The 15,788-nt window shown below is 39.8% G+C and overlaps 1 protein-coding gene across 1 annotated transcript; it reads left to right on the top strand.

Annotated features, from left to right (window-relative positions):
• Positions 1-2,618: 2,618 nt before the first annotated feature.
• cdk4 (cyclin dependent kinase 4) lies at positions 2,619-15,041 on the top strand. Its single transcript, XM_069155911.1, has 8 exons — positions 2,619-2,864; positions 8,939-9,173; positions 9,267-9,402; positions 9,589-9,756; positions 10,512-10,621; positions 12,504-12,554; positions 12,647-12,782; positions 14,283-15,041. The coding sequence occupies exons 2-8, from the start codon at positions 8,956-8,958 to the stop codon at positions 14,382-14,384; spliced, it is 921 nt and encodes a 306-aa protein (XP_069012012.1). The 5' UTR covers positions 2,619-2,864; positions 8,939-8,955; the 3' UTR covers positions 14,385-15,041.
• The last annotated feature ends 747 nt before the right edge of the window (positions 15,042-15,788 follow it).

Below are 15,788 nucleotides of genomic sequence, written 5' to 3'. Positions count from 1 at the left end.
ACCATTGGATCTGGATCTTTCCTTGTGTTTCTTGGCCCCAGTGTTTTTCTTATTTTAATTTGCGTCTCCAGCAGTGGTTTATTTGCAGTAATTCGACCATAAAGACCTCATTTATGTGGTCTCCTTGAGCAGCTGAAGTGGAGATGTACTTGAACTCTGGAACACACTAATGTGGGGTCTAATCTGAGGTACCATCATTATGTGATTTGTGAGGCTGGTAACTGTAATGAACTGATCCTCTGCAGCAGAGATCATTCTTGGTCTTCTTTCCCGGGGCAGTCAGGTTTATTAGGTGCGAATGTTTCATGGATTTTGTGACTGCGACTGAAGAAACTTTTAAAGTTTTTGAAAGTTTCCAGAAGTCGTGTCTCTTCGTTGTGCAGTTCTTGCTGTAATATGCAGTTAAATAGGGCTATTTGCTGTATGCTAACACAAACTCAGCACAGCTGATGGTCTAAAGAATTAAGAAGGCAAGATATTTCCACCAATTCATTTCTGTTAACCTTAAAACAACATGAAGCTGGTTAATATACTGCCAAGGGCAAAATAGCTAATTTGGGAATCTAAATGACGAAACATATTCTGCTCTGTTTAGAGTTTTTTCCTCAACATCTAATTCCATTTGTGTCATTTTAGTTTTTATGTTATATGACATAAAAGCCTTTTATAAGGAACTCGTTCTGACATCAGTAATTGTTTTAGTAACAGCTGAGCACAAGTCAAAGTGTCTTGTGTGAAAAAGGTCCTTGAAAATGTCTGGAAATGGTTGAGACTTTTTTTTTTCCTCCACAGAAATCCCCAGAGCTGAGTTTGTATTTGGTTGCCCCGCGGCAACTTAACATTTCGAGAGAAGCAATGCCTTGTTTTAGACTTCGTGTCCAAGTTACTGAGATAGCCTGCATGCCACTGTCACTGTACCATGTTCTCATTTCTGACCACAAGTGCGGATACTGACAGCGTCTAAGTTTCTTCCCCGCTAGAAACAGCAGGGACCCAAATGTATGAGCGAGTGGCTGACAGGAAAACTGTAAAATCACTGAGGGACTGAATCCCAAACGGATTTGTTGTGCAGGACACCAGAACATAAACTGTGATTGACCGACGGGGATTTTATTCATCGACAACCGCAAGTGTTTTTCTGTGACCGGATGCGTCAGTACAGGAAGATTGTGCAATTCTTTCTAACCAATGAAGATCTATTAAGGAACAATGATTAGCCCTTAATGAGTCCTCAATTTTAAGGTGGAATCTTTAGTCACAAACTTGAATTGCATTCAGTTTATTTGTTCCTATTTGTGCAGCTTCCTTTCCATAACACTAGCGATCCCTGAAAGGCCACCAGGCAGGATGTGCATTAATGCGTATTAGACTTGATTTTTATGACTCACCTGCATCGGCTGAAAGACTAACAAACAATTAAAAGTATTATACATTGACAGTAATAATGTTAGAGTTAACATGGGACACCGCTAGTCATTTAACATCAGTTTATATCAATTTATTCTAAATTTATTTTAAAAAAAGTACGGGATCAGCTGATAACATTACATTTGTAGCCATCAGAGTGATGAATGAGGACAGGTGTAATTATGTAAGTAAATACTAATTCATCTGAAGACATGGTGTAGCTTTCATGGTATAGTGAGTCTTTTTTATTTATTGCATTTTATTTTATTGCTATGTATCCTGGATCCCAAAAAAACAAAGCTGGAACTCATCTCATGGAACCAGAACAAAAACAGCATAAGAGATAAAAAAAAAATCAGATAAAAAGAAGAACAGGACATTTTCTTTTTCTTTTTTTATTTATTCTCTAAACTCATTATTTTGTTTATTAAATGTCAGCTTGGGTTGAACTGATTTGAATGGAAAATAGAACGAAGACAACATATCAAATGTTAAAGGTTATTTTTTTTAAATTTTTTTTTAGCATTACACAATTTTTCCAGTCTTTTGTTGACCCCGTCACAACTTTTTTGAAACGTGCTGCTGGCATCAAATAAAAAAAAGAAGCAAATATGACATTTCTCAGTTTCAACATTTGATGTTGTCTTTGGTCTATTTCCAATTTAATATGGGTTTACATGGTTTGTTTTCATTTGCATTTTACTCAACTTTTTGGGAAATGAGGTTGTAGTTTAAACTGGCTACACCTGCAGCAGCAAAACAGTAAAAAGCTGCTTATTAAATATATTATTAGATTAATAATCTAATGCACTTGTAAAACTGTATCAGTCATAAGGACTAAACCAGCACTTTTATGGCAATATTTGAACTGCTATTTTTAATTTGCATATGCCAATAAAAATGTCAGAATTTTGAAAGATTTTTCATGCAGGACTTTTCCTTGTAATGGAGTATTTTGACATTGCCTTATTAGTACTTTTACTTTAGTAAGAGATCTGTCTCTCTCTCGAAAAAAGAAGAAAATCGGGGGACTTTAAGTTTAAGTTGCTGCGGTTTATTAATGAAATAAACATTTACAACAATAACATTTTGAAGCAGGGAATGCATGATCTCTGTAAAGTTGAAACATGAAAGCCGAGCTTTAAGTTTTTCATACATAATGAGCGGGTGAAGATTTTGGCTCCGCCCCTGCAAGAGTTGCTAGAAGCAACAGGAAGACAACCCAAAAAGGGTGCAGGCAGGCTGGAAAGGAAAAAACAGTGGAGGCCGAAATCACATCGGATGATTGGCTTCACCTTCTCAGATCCACTGCTGGGCTGCCGAACCACCAGCCAGGACCCGAACCTGCCACCTCTGACCCGGCTCTGCGCGAGTTATATACGTGGCAGACTGATGAGCATGTCCTCCTCATAGGGCTGTAAAGTAAGCTCACCTGCCACAGAAGAGACACAGGCGAGGTGAGTACAGTATGTAGACGGTCGATTACACGGAGCTGCGTTCATGTGTGTGACCTGTGGCGGCGGATCGTTTATGTAACGTGCCTACAGATGTTTGTTATGGAAGTTGCAGACGGTGATCTGTCTCCTCCGCCGCCCGCGTGCAAGCTCCCTGGTTTCCCCCTCCGCCACGTCAGTGAACGTGGAGGTGAGGAGGGGGGAAAAGTCCGTGTGGCCGGTTGGTTGTTGCTCCACTTTCTTGCCAGTTTAATTAACAAAGGAGCGCCATGGAGGAGCACCACGTGTCGGGACGGAGGGCTTTCCGTCTGTCCCGGCCTGCTTCGCTCTCGCTCTCCGTCCACCAGCCTGCATTTCATTTGATCAAGTAAATGAATGAAACGTGGATGGGGGAGGAGGGGGTAAATGTGAGCTTCCTGTCTACATGATACTTAATACTGACGTGATCAATAGCTGCTGTTCACAGGCAGTCAGGTGAATGACCTCAGTTTTGTGGAACAGCTGTGAAACTTCCAGATGTTGTGCTAAAAAATCTGACCTCTGGTTCCTCTTATGATGTAAGCTGCTGTGTCACAGAAAAAGGAAACCGTGGGATGTTTTTAGGGTGACATGTCACGAACAGCCTGACCATTTCCTGTTAGAAGAACAGAGGTTTGACAAGAGGGCTGCAACCAGCCTGATTATTCATTATGAAACTGCACTTCTGCAGCATTTGCAATAAGTTCAGCTTAAATCACATTGTTTTGCTTCTAGAGCCTGACTGTGCTTTTGACTGATGTTAACATGCAGCAGAAAGGAATGTGCTGGCTGTTGGCCAATAAATAACACGTTTGTAACCATGGCAACTTTATTTCTCTACTTGTAAAATATAACCTAGAGGTGCAATATTAAAGATTTGAGTCATGTTTTGTAATGCCACTTTTTAACCTGAAGGGGTGATGGTGAGTCACTGTAGCTTCCAGTGAGCTGAAGTGGAAGTGACTTGAGTTGCAATACCACCGAGTGCCACTAGGGGTCGGCTTCAAAAAGCCTCCGACTCCATAGACTCCCATCCATCCAACTTCTCGTGAAATACGAAGTCAATCATTTGTTTCCATTAGTTATCTCGGTGTTGTCAGCTGAAGTTGCTCCTTTTTAGTTTTCTGACGGTGCGTCTAAAAATAAGCCCTCATTAATCCGAAAATACATTTAAAAAAAAAAAAACAACAACTGTTTTTCAAGGTGTGTCTGTGATTGACAGGCCTGTAGTGCAGTTAGATTACAGCTATTGTGGGCGGGGCGTAATGTCTACCAGGATCAACTCTTAACTTTAAAGGGAAATTCCTGGAATTCTTGGAAAATATCATAATTTAATAATAATAATAATTTTAAGATTTTTATTTTTATCACGAGGAGAAACTACAAAGCTTCATGAATACAGCTCCTGGACATTCATTTTTCTTTCAAAGCCTCTTTCCCTCCCTTCGAGAGTTTTGATTCTCAGACTTTGTGGCCCTTTGTGGCGGAGCTGACTCCCACTGCTGATGTCGGTCTGCCTGCGAAGGAAAGTTGCACAATATCATTTTGTGGTGGATGATAAAGAGCTAAAATCAGCAACAGCCTTCATGGGACACTCAACATCTAGAAAATGTGTGTTATATTGATCAATAGAGTCCTCCTCAAAGTAGAGGGAGCAGAATATTGTCACTATATCAGCATCTGAGTGAATACTGAATTAATATCACGACTATATTTTGGAATACAAATATTTGTTTTGGAAATTGTCTGTAGTAAATTGCAGTGGTGAAGTTAACAGTAGTCAACTGGTTGATTGAAAAAAGTAGTCAGTGAATTCACAAGTGTTGTGGTAACTTTAAATACATAAATCTTTGCGTTACATACAATTTGGAGGTTTCTATACAAGTATAATCACGATAAAGTCTACACAGGAAAATAAAATGTGTCTCAAAAATGTTTCTTGGGTTTTATTGGTGGGTTTTTTGTGTCCTTTATTTTATTTTGCGGGAGAAAAGGTTTTATTTACAGAGTGGTATTTTAGTTTAGTTCTGACATGAATAATGTCGAGGGAAATTTGTATTTATTTAATTGTCTTGCAGCTTCATGCAGGGAGATTCTTGTCTGCAGACAATCTGACTCAACGTTCTTTGCACAAGCGGAAGAAATGTGGTGTGTTAATGCAACATCTCTTCCTCTTATTAAATACATTCAATAATTGTGGTTTGGCAGCATATCTGGATATTCAAACCCTCGGCTATAACGGGTTTTAGCTCCATGTTAGTTAACATCATGGTTTGTTTCAGCACTATGCGAGTGTCTGAGATATGAATGACTCGTGTGTACTTGCCAAGTTTTAATATTTACCTAAATATATAGACATATGGGACATTAGATTTGTGATATTTTTCACAAAATATTTGAAATCTTGGCAATGACTCAACACATTTCACACATTGTAACATTGTGTAGAAACTCTCCGAGTTTCTATTTTCTTCTTCAGGGTCGTACTTCAAGTTTTTGCAGTCCAAACATGCTCTCTAATTCAGTCCACCAAATACTTGAGGTTAGATTTTCAGAGTCCTCGTCTCGGAAAGTAATGACAGCAGCAGAGTACAGAGGAGGATAAATTCCTTCTTCAATTGTTGGTCCTTTTCGGTGTGCATTGCGTTTCTGCTCTTTTGTTTGCTGCACTTTTGTCACTCGCCTCTCCAGAAACAATTTGAGCTCCAGACCGACTTAATCTCTTTCACACTTCTTCTGCGACGACACGGAGTCGGACGCAGCAGGGTACCGAAGTATGTCCGTTTTTTTTTGTTGTTGTTGTTTTTTTTAATCTACGTGATTTGCTTTCTTTGAGCGTTTGAGTCATATGAAATTAATTATCTTTCATTTTGATTTTAAGGGCAACCAACAGCAGGACTTTTTTGTTCTCGGTGATTTTATAGACTAGAAATAAAAGCTATCCATATTACGGAGAGTAACGAATCAAAAATCAGTGTCTGAAGATGACATTCGCTCAGTTATTGGTTGATACCAAATGAAGAATAATTTAATTATTCTAAAAGGTGAATTTATTGTCTTCTACTCTGAAGAACTTTACAAAGATTTGGTGGATAATAAATAAATACAGTTTATTTAAAGGGGTATCGAAGGTGAAACACGACACGGTCTAGTTCTTGTTGATGTTTCAGGCTGGGGGATGATGAGGAAGATCACTCCCTCAGGTGGTACTCCAGGATTTGTTTTGGCCTAAACAAGATTTTCAAGACTTTCTTGACAAACAAGACCCCCAATGAGGCGAAGTGGCTTTTGTCATTGTAATAAAGGAGGTGTGTGGATCTTTGCTGATTAATGACACTTTGAAGGCAGCAGAAGGAGGCTGAGGCTTCGGACAACACAACTGCTACCGAGCTAAAAAAAACATGTAAGAACAGGACCTGCAGAGAGATGCACTGCAGGTGTTTGAAGGCGTGAGTGTTGCGTAGAAAGCAGCATGGATGAATGAAAGTAGGTTAGGGGGACGGGCTGAGCAGAGGAAGTGCACCGAACCGGTTTGACAGATTAAAGGCTGAGACTTGAACAAAGGGAAGGAAGGAGGAGGAGGATGATGATGTCTCTCTGGTTGTGCGCCTGCTTCCTGGCAGGACAATGAAGAGATGGAGTTAAGTTGGTTTGCAACAGGGCAGAAATCTTGTTTGTGTTGGAAGGGTTGAAGGTGCTTCCTGTGCTGCAGAGAGTACTTTCTTTAAAATGGTGCCACATTCAGTGAGTGATTTGACTCTTCAGGTGCTGCTGGTGGATTGTAAATCTTTTGGTGAATGGTTTTAGTTTTTGCATTTTGCCTTCATTTCACAGTCAGACAGAAAACGTGGGGTGAGAGATGCAGCACAGATCCCCGGCTGGAATCAAACCAGGCATGTTGCAATAATGTGCCGAGCCTTGTAATCACTCGGCTGCTGACACACTTCACGTTTGGAGGATGTCGAAGAGCGATTCTTCTTTGGACGCGACTAAAATTGTGTCGCTTATTTCGGCACTCTGCGCTCGAAGTACCCTGAGAGCTCTTCCGCTTCAACAGAGGCCAGCACAATTAGCCATAAAATGTTCTCCAGAGCACCGAGCACCGAGCACAGCTGGCCTGCTGCCAGAATATCCTGCTGAAATACACAGAGAAGGTGAAAAGTCAATTCTCTAATGTGTTAAAGCTGCACCAATCAATATTTTTATATTAACAGTGGGTCAAAGGACCACACGTAATGGAAAAGGAGTTGTTTGTAGTAACAAACAGGTAATTATTTCTCTACAATGTAGTTTTCCTCAGCTCTATGGAGCGTTTTAGCCTCTTTCAGCACAGATTTTGGTTTTATTGTCCAAAACTGTTTCGGATTCTCACGGCAGCAGTAGACGGCCATTTCCGGAGAAAAATACTTTGGTAGTCAACTTTGATTTACCGATCTCATGAAACCGTCTTCCATCAACACTTGAAAGTTATTTCTGAGACAGACTGCTGGCAATGGGACTGAAGACAGATGTTGTACTCATTCAGAAAAGGCTGTTCGAGCACAAGAGCTGCTGAGGAGGATCAGTTAGTTCTGGACGTGGACAGTTTGGAGGGAAACAACGAATTTCAGCCTGTAACTGTTCGGCTGAAGACATTTTCTCTTTATTGCCAGAATGAAAGGAGATTGTTTCTTTTCCAGTACAGACAGTTTGTGAGGAGTTTGTTTTACTGGTTAGTTGTTTAAGATTATCAAAAATTGTATTGGATGGAAAAATATTTGTTTTGCCATGCAGGAGTTGTTGCCTTGCAAACGCAGTCAGAAATTCCCTCAAATATCTCAGAAGATGAATCCTACAGACTTTAGTGATTTTTGTTTTTATTTTTTATTTTTTTTACTTTTCTTTTTGCTCCAAAATGAGGTTGACATTTTACTTTTAAAGTGAAATATCTTGATAATTATTTAAGTAGTTGTCACACATACTCATGGATCCCAGGGGTTATAGTGGAATCTCTCTGATGGTATCCTGACTTTTTATTCAGCATCTTCAGCTTTTATCAGTTTCAGTTCAATCGGTTCCTTGAACATGAAATGGAAAACGAAATAAAAGATATAAACTGTCAAAGCAAACACAAAAAAAGAAACATCATTCACATGAGAATAAAACAGTCAAATCAAAAGGATAGAAATCATGTTCAAAGGAGTTCGGAAGAACTTCGACAACTTTTCTAGTCCTCTTCTGCTGATCATAGAGTGAGGAGAAAGAATACAGTCTTGTTTTATAGTTGTACACCAACTGCTTTAAACAAGGCAAACAAAATGGCAAACAGATCACCAGTCTATCACATAACCCTTTTATATTAGGGTTATATATATATTTTATTCTGAAATGATTATTTGTCTTTTTTTATAAAGTGCCACAAGTTTTTATCTCATCACAGCAGTTATTCTACAAAATAAACTCCCTTTGTTTTGTATTAATGTTGTTTTGTATTTATGTTTTTTTGTATTTATGTTGCTATTAATGTTGTTTTGTATTTATGTTGTTTTGTATTTATGTTGCTATTAATGTTGTTTTGTACTTATGTTGTTTTGTATTTACGTTGTTTTGTATTTAAGTTATGTAAATATCTCAGTTGGAACAGCCCTTAGATACTAGCAGGTTATTGTTGATTTATCACTTTGTACATTTGATTAGTTTTTAAATCCACCACATCCTTTAATTTTAGTGCTTTTATTTTGATGAAGAGTGCATTTGTTGCTTTTATTGACAATTCGTACAGCTCTTCTTTCTTTTTTTTTTGGGAGAATGAAGATTGATTGAGTGTTTGTTTTTCAATATGTTCCCCCACACTTCCACACAGTCACAGTTTCGGTTTGTCCAATACTTTGGTTCATGACATATCTGAAAAACTAAAAACATTTCCAACACCGGACTGAACTGCTGAGGAGAAATACTGAAGGATCGTTTTGACAATGGTGTTAAAAAGGATAATGTTGCTCACGTTTAAAGGTGATGATTGTTTTTCATGAGCTTATCATTGTTATTCATAGCTTTTGCGTTTAATGTGTGTCTCTCAGGCTGTTTGACCTTGGCCATGGCCCACGGCGCCAGTATCCAGTATGAGCCGGTGGCAGAAATCGGCGGAGGCGCTTACGGGACGGTTTACAAGGCCCGGGACACAGAGAGCGGGCAGTTTGTGGCTCTGAAGAGCGTACGTGTCCAGACGGACCAAAACGGCCTCCCGATCTCCACGGTCAGGGAGGTCGCTCTGCTGAAACGGCTGGAGCAGTTTGACCACCCCAATGTGGTCAGGTAAGTCAGTCCTCAAGGTGTTTACGGCTGGTGTTGTCTATCGTTCACTGTGAACACCTCTAACAGGACTTGTGTTTATCTCTTTCCTACCAGGCTCATGGACGTATGTGCCACCCAGAGGTCGGACCAGGAGACTAAAGTCACGCTGGTGTTTGAGCATGTGGACCAGGACCTGAAGACATATCTAGAGAGAGCTCCAGCTGCAGGATTATCTCCTGACTGCATTAAAGTGAGAACTGGCGGAAAGAAAAACTGAACTCCACTAAATTTGTTAAATAAGTCAAAAAGCATAAACCTCACGGAAAAGGAATGATTGTTTTCTTTTTTTGGTGTTTTTAAACCTCAAGCTAACACTGTAAATATAAAATTAATTTCATGAAGATATACCTGTGGGGTTTCTTCTTTTTTTTTGCAGGATTTGATGAGACAGTTGCTGTGCGGTCTGGCATTCCTTCACTCTAACTGTGTGATGCACAGAGACCTGAAACCAGAGAATATTCTGGTAACCAGCCAGGGTCAGGTGAAGCTGGCCGACTTCGGCCTAGCCAGGATCTACAGCTGCCACATGGCCCTCACCCCTGTGGTAAGACATATATAATGCCTTTTTATTTATTTTTTTAGGTCAATTTAAATTGCTTAGATTTTCAACCGTTTCGGCTGATTTCCATTTCAGTTCAAATGAGATTCCACTTTCAACCTCTTAAAATTAATTTCAGACAATCTGTGTGGTAGATTTGTTTTTATGATGCATTCAGTGTCTCACATTTTAGTCTCCTATATTGGGAATTATGCTAATTCATTTTCTTGCTGAGAGTTGGCACTCATATCTGATAAGGCGACAACCAACAGATAGTTCGCTTAACACATGACTGGAAACAGGACTCTGTCCAAAGATGACAAAATCTGCCAGGAAATACCTCAATTTCAGAATTTATATAGTGAATAGAAGATATGAGGAGATACTGCTAATGTTCCCAACATTAATTGAATAAAGAAACACTAATTTCAATTGTTATGATGAGAAACTTCGGTAGAAAGTTTGTAGTTGGCTGGACCTTGTATAACAAGCTCAAGGCCTTTTAATTTGAAACTCCGACAGGAAGTTGGAACATTGTCTAACCAAACGATTAATGAGTCCCGCCCATCGACAGTGGAAACCTGACTGCACTCCAGGCCTGTCAATCAAAATGACTGTGGAAGGAGTCTACAGATAAAGTATTTTGTTATTAACATGCAACAACAACAAAAAAGCTCAGTCGGCTGCTGATAGTTATTTTCATTTATCCATGTTACATTTATTCGGTGAAGGTTTATGGACTCCATGTTTGTGTCTCCCAGGTGGTGACGCTGTGGTACCGACCGCCTGAAGTTCTGCTGCAGTCCAGTTATGCGACGCCGGTGGACATCTGGAGCACCGGCTGCATCTTCGCTGAGATGTTCAGACGCAAGTGAGTCGGCAGAACAAATACACACTTTACAGTGTATTTGTTTGCGATATGTTTATAACCATCATTGGTATAATTCAGTACATTTAGAGATTTTTGGATGATAATATCTATCCAGGAAATTTTGTTTGTTTCCCCAAAAAAAGGTTACCATGGTAACACAAATTCTGATTGAGCCAATGATACAGTGCGTTACGTTTTGGTTATCTGATTCTTTAAATTGAAAAGCATCAGACATTTTAAGGTGGAGGTTTGTGCAGACGCAGTGAGTTCTAGTTTCTCATGAAACTCCTCCGGCCGGCTCGGTTTGACACACGCACACACGCACACACACACACACGCACACACGCACACACACACACACACGCACACGCACACACACACACACATACACACACGCACACACACACACACACACACACACACACACACACACACGCACATACATACGCACATACATCAACTCTCTGCTTTGCCAAATACTCTCCGGATAAAGTTTCTTTCCAATCCAGGAAGTATGACATCCTCTTACTGCACATAAATCTGAGGTAGAGAGGTGGAGCGTACGAAGCTCAGGACCGGGACTCATGTCCAGCCTTTTATTTGCTGTTCAGTTCAGATTACTAAAACTCTTGGCTGAGGTTGGAGAAAGATAAATATTGACAAAGTCTTGTGCTTCAAGTCAGACTGACTTTTTCACCTTTAGCCAAGATGATGATCCTTTCCACATCCTAACGAAGTGCTTTAACAGAACCATAGAAACCTTAATAAGGCCTAAATTGGCAGGACTGGAATATAAATATTTCCTTTTTGTGTGTATAAAACAAACATGATCTGTGTAACATTACGGTGCATTTCACAGCTTCTGTTCCTCGCACACTACCATCATATTATTAGACAAAACAGATCATTAGTGACTCGTCTTGTCACAGGTAGATTTTATTCCAGCTTTCGATGTGCCTCTTATCAGTGGGAACGGATGTCTAAATTTTTTTTTTTTATCTCTGCCTCATTTTTGTCCGAATCAAAGCAGTCACGACAAGCCGCAGTTCAGGATTCAGATTCGAGCTGTTAATGGCCCACATTAGCAGGTTATCTGGAGCCTCAGACAGTCAGGGGTGTAAAAAAAACAGCAGCACCAACAAAAACAGGCTGTGCCACACACATTGTGATGCAGCTGTTCCCTTTCGGGAAACATGCAAATGTATAATCATCTTTAAATATGACCTGGATATGAGTTAGAGGTATAGTAGGTGTAGAAGTCATCTGCATCATGCCTGCTCATCCAAACCAACTGACAGCTCACAGACTTTGACCTGATTCAACACATGTAAACATTTGTTGGTGTTACTCAAACAAGCAGCAGTCTTATAATAAAAGTAAGAATTTTGTGAATGGACTGCCTGAGGTGATGCCCAGAAAGCTTCTCCTCACCAACTTCCCCCACATCAGAGCTCAGTGACGCACACAGTGGCTCCATCTAGTGGTGCAAATCACACAGTGCATTAAAGCAATGGCCAAAATGAGTAAATAAACAAATCCCTCAAAAGAATTGCTTTCAGAGCTGTTAATATGAAGATGATGAAGCTACAGTGATCCACCAGAGGTACATTTTAATAATTCCATGAATATTAAACACATAATGGAGGATATGGATGAGATGCTGATAAAAAAAATTTCCCCTCGGGGATTAATAAAGTATATACCTACCTACCTACCCATGCTACAATGTTTTTTTAAACACGAAAATCCTTCATGCTTCATGCTCCACATACCAAACTGCTAATCGATTCACAAACAGGAGAGACGAGTGGAAAAAGTAGAAAATCACCTCCATCAATCGGCGCCAGCCTGTCAACTAAGATTTCCACTTTGTGTTTGTTAGACCTGTGTTCTGTGGAGACTCAGAAGTGGACCAGCTTGGGAAAATTTTCGAGTGAGTACCAAATACTTTGCATCACATTTACCGCATTACAAGTTCCTTCCTGTAGATTAATTTCTATTTCATTTGAACTCGTGTCGTTTCAGAGTTATTGGTTTGCCGCCGGAGGACGAGTGGCCGACTGATGTTACGCTATTGAGAAAACACTTCCCCCCTCTCATCACTCGCCCAATCACGGACTTTGTTCCGGAGATCAATGAGCAGGGGGCACAACTATTGCTGGTGAGACTCACGAATGAAATTCATATCTCAGCTGCACAGAGTTGAACTCAGGACATCTACAGATAAGCAGCCTCAGATTCCAGAGGAATTTTTTTTTTTCTTGCTGGTAACACAAGCCTCAAGAATTTATCTGCTGCAATGATGAAAAATTCTTGTGACTGATGTTGCTTGTCCAGCCAGTTTCACAAGAGGAGAAGTCGGGAATCGGCAGTTCACTCTTTAAAGAAACAGCTTCTCTCTGCATGTTTTGCAAATAAGACTTAAAGCCCCAATATGTAACTTTTTTTTTTTAAATTTTTTTACCTTGAGAATAACTGCTTCAAAATCCTTCTGATGGTACACTAATGTAACGGAGAGTGGCGCCTCTTTCATTCCCACTCAGCGGCCTCTTCTGGCTCTATTACTTCTATTGAGCGGCTCGGTTCAGCTGTAAAAGTGCACTTTTAGCTCGCAGCAGCTTCTTGAGCTTGACGTCGTTGAGAACGATGCTTGTTGTCTTGGCGGCGTTTCCAACCAGCTCGAAGATCTTAGCAGTCAGATTCTCCAGAGTGACAGCGAAGACACAATCCTCATCTTCACCTTCATCCAGCAGCCGACAGGGAACTGAAACCTTTTTCTTTTTTCTGGCACTGAAGTCTCAGTCTCTTTCATGCTAAGTAGAAAAGCTGTTGTTGGGTAATGCATGTATAACCCCAGATTCAATGAATATGCTGTGGGCATGGCCACACTGACCCCAACAGCTGACGTGAAGAAATTCAATGCACCAGAATCCAGCCAGATACTATTTGTGGCCACAAGAGGGCGCTGTTGCCACTGTTCAGCAAATGCCATATGTTGTCGCTGTGAAATCACAACTTTCCCAACTTGTTGTTTTAAAAGGGAAATTTACTGTCGATGTTTCTTTTCTGTGGTTGAAGCTGTGACTAATAATGTCTTCTTCAAGTAGACAGCGCGTTTTACTCTATTTTCAACATTATGTGGAGAGACAATAGGTGCAAAACAATAGAAACACAATCTCGTTTGTTTTGAAAAAACTAAATAAAACTAAAAATAATAAATCTGAATGAATGCAAGCTGAAGAGTTATGGCACCTTCATTTTTTGCACTTCATTATTTTACTGGTTAAATAGTTTGACATTTTTCTACCAGTAACCATCCCGAGTTTCTGTTGGTTGCCGGGCAACTGGTTCAGGCCATTGTTCGGCTCACAACCCACCACACTGCTGTTTTTACTTCAGTTTTTGTCTGGATTAAACAAACAGATTCATTATGTCAATTAGAGCGCTGTTGAGATTCTGGGTTTTGGTTCCTTCGGACGGCGCAAAGCTGCCCGTTTCCTGTCTTTATGCTAAGCTAACTGGTTGCTACATATTTATTGTACAGACATGAGAGTGCTCTTGATCCTCTCATTCAACTCAGTAGAATAAAACATTTGTGAAAAATGTAAGACCGCTTCTACACTGACACAGCCCTAACGATGTGCTATTCATGCCTCTGCAGAAAATGCTGACCTTTGACCCCTTCAAACGAATATCCGCCCTGGATGCACTGGACCATCCGTACTTCCTGGACGAAGAGACAGCGACTCAGACAAACAGCTGAAATCAGGCAGGGAAACTTGCGGCGAGAGGTAACGGTGTCTAAGTTTAGGGTTTCCAGATATTTTATTTTGGAGTATTATTTTGTTATTCCTGAATAAAACAAAACGTTTAAAAAAAGGGTTAAAGCCTGAGAAAGGGATGAGTGAACTCGAGGATCACTAGGATGCCTTTCAACATGTAAATGTCACAAGTAATGATGTCGATGTGTCACGTCTTAAAGGACAGTACCAGTGTTTTTGATGTGTGGTTTGTGCATCGGTGTCTGCAGGGACTGATTTACAGAAATGTGTCGAAGTGACACCTCAGAGAATCAGAAACAGCCTGTTGGTCGTGAATTTACTGTATTTGTGTTAATATTTATCATACAAAAAAAAAATAACTAGCACCTGTATGAAAAGGAGGAAACATAACTGTATATAAATCATGAAGAAACAAGTGAATAGTTTCATGCAGTAGAAGAAAAACGCACAAGAAAGACACAAAATACTGGTATTGCCCTCAATTTAACTCACTAAGCAGGTTTTTTTTTTTTGTCTTTCATTTGAGAACTGAAGAAGTGGATTTCATTTCATGTTTAACACATTTTATTCTGTTTCTAAAACCATATGAACTCAACCATCACTGCAACTACAAATAAATAAAAACGGTTTCAATCACACTCAGACTTCTTTTTTGTATTTTTATACAGATGACAGTCCGTATAAAAATAATACACGTGAAAGAGGAATGAAAACACACATGGGCTGAAATATTTTGGGAAAGATACAGTCAATAAAACGGACCTTCGTGTGATTTCGTACTGAACCTCCATGAAGCCGGAGGACCAACCAATCGGAGACAAACGTTTACAAATTGATGCAGCAGAAGTCAAGATACTCTGAATTTCAGTGACAAAATCCTACATCTCCCAGGATGCACCTCTTCTCTTAGACCCTTTCTGTCTGGTAAATTCTACACATCTCTCTAAGTTTGTAACGCAGTATTTAGTTTTGTGTTTCTGCAACTGTTCCCACAGCTTGAATATGACATGACATGTAAACGTGACATTGATCTGCAAAGTCGGCAAAGTTCCCTTATATATTATTTGCACATGTCACTTTGGTCACAACATTGAACAAACTAATAATTTAATATAAAAAATGTATCTTAAATTGCAAATATCGATTGTCAAAATCCACCAACCGGCACCTCTAAACCTTGAAACATGTTTTATCTAGTTTAAATTAAATTTGATTCTCGTTAAAGTGTGGAAGTGACAAGTTGTGATTTACTGGACTTCATGCACCATCGCCCCCCGTTACACGTATCGTTATTATAATTTGGTTTGTGTATTTTATAACCATAACAAAGTAAAACCCAAGAGATGATACTGAGGCGTGTTAAAGAGCTGTGGAGGAGCTTATCG

Source organism: Embiotoca jacksoni, unplaced genomic scaffold, assembly GCF_022577435.1.
Source record: "Embiotoca jacksoni isolate LCO1_2020_lvr unplaced genomic scaffold, fEmbJac1.0.p SCAF_1, whole genome shotgun sequence".
NCBI classification, from domain to species: Eukaryota; Metazoa; Chordata; class Actinopteri; family Embiotocidae; genus Embiotoca; species Embiotoca jacksoni.
Note: the sequence above shows the minus strand (reverse complement) of the source record. Positions and strands in the feature narration are given on the sequence as shown.

Excerpts from the sequence above, each read along its gene's own strand:
- cdk4 (XM_069155911.1), top strand. The coding sequence starts at position 8,956 with ATGGCCCACGGCGCCAGTATCCAGTATGAGCCGGTGGCAGAAATCGGC. Across the intron at positions 9,174-9,266 it reads GACCACCCCAATGTGGTCAG|GCTCATGGACGTATGTGCCA; the intron begins GTAAGTCAGTCC and ends CTTTCCTACCAG. Across the intron at positions 9,403-9,588 it reads TATCTCCTGACTGCATTAAA|GATTTGATGAGACAGTTGCT; the intron begins GTGAGAACTGGC and ends TTTTTTTTGCAG.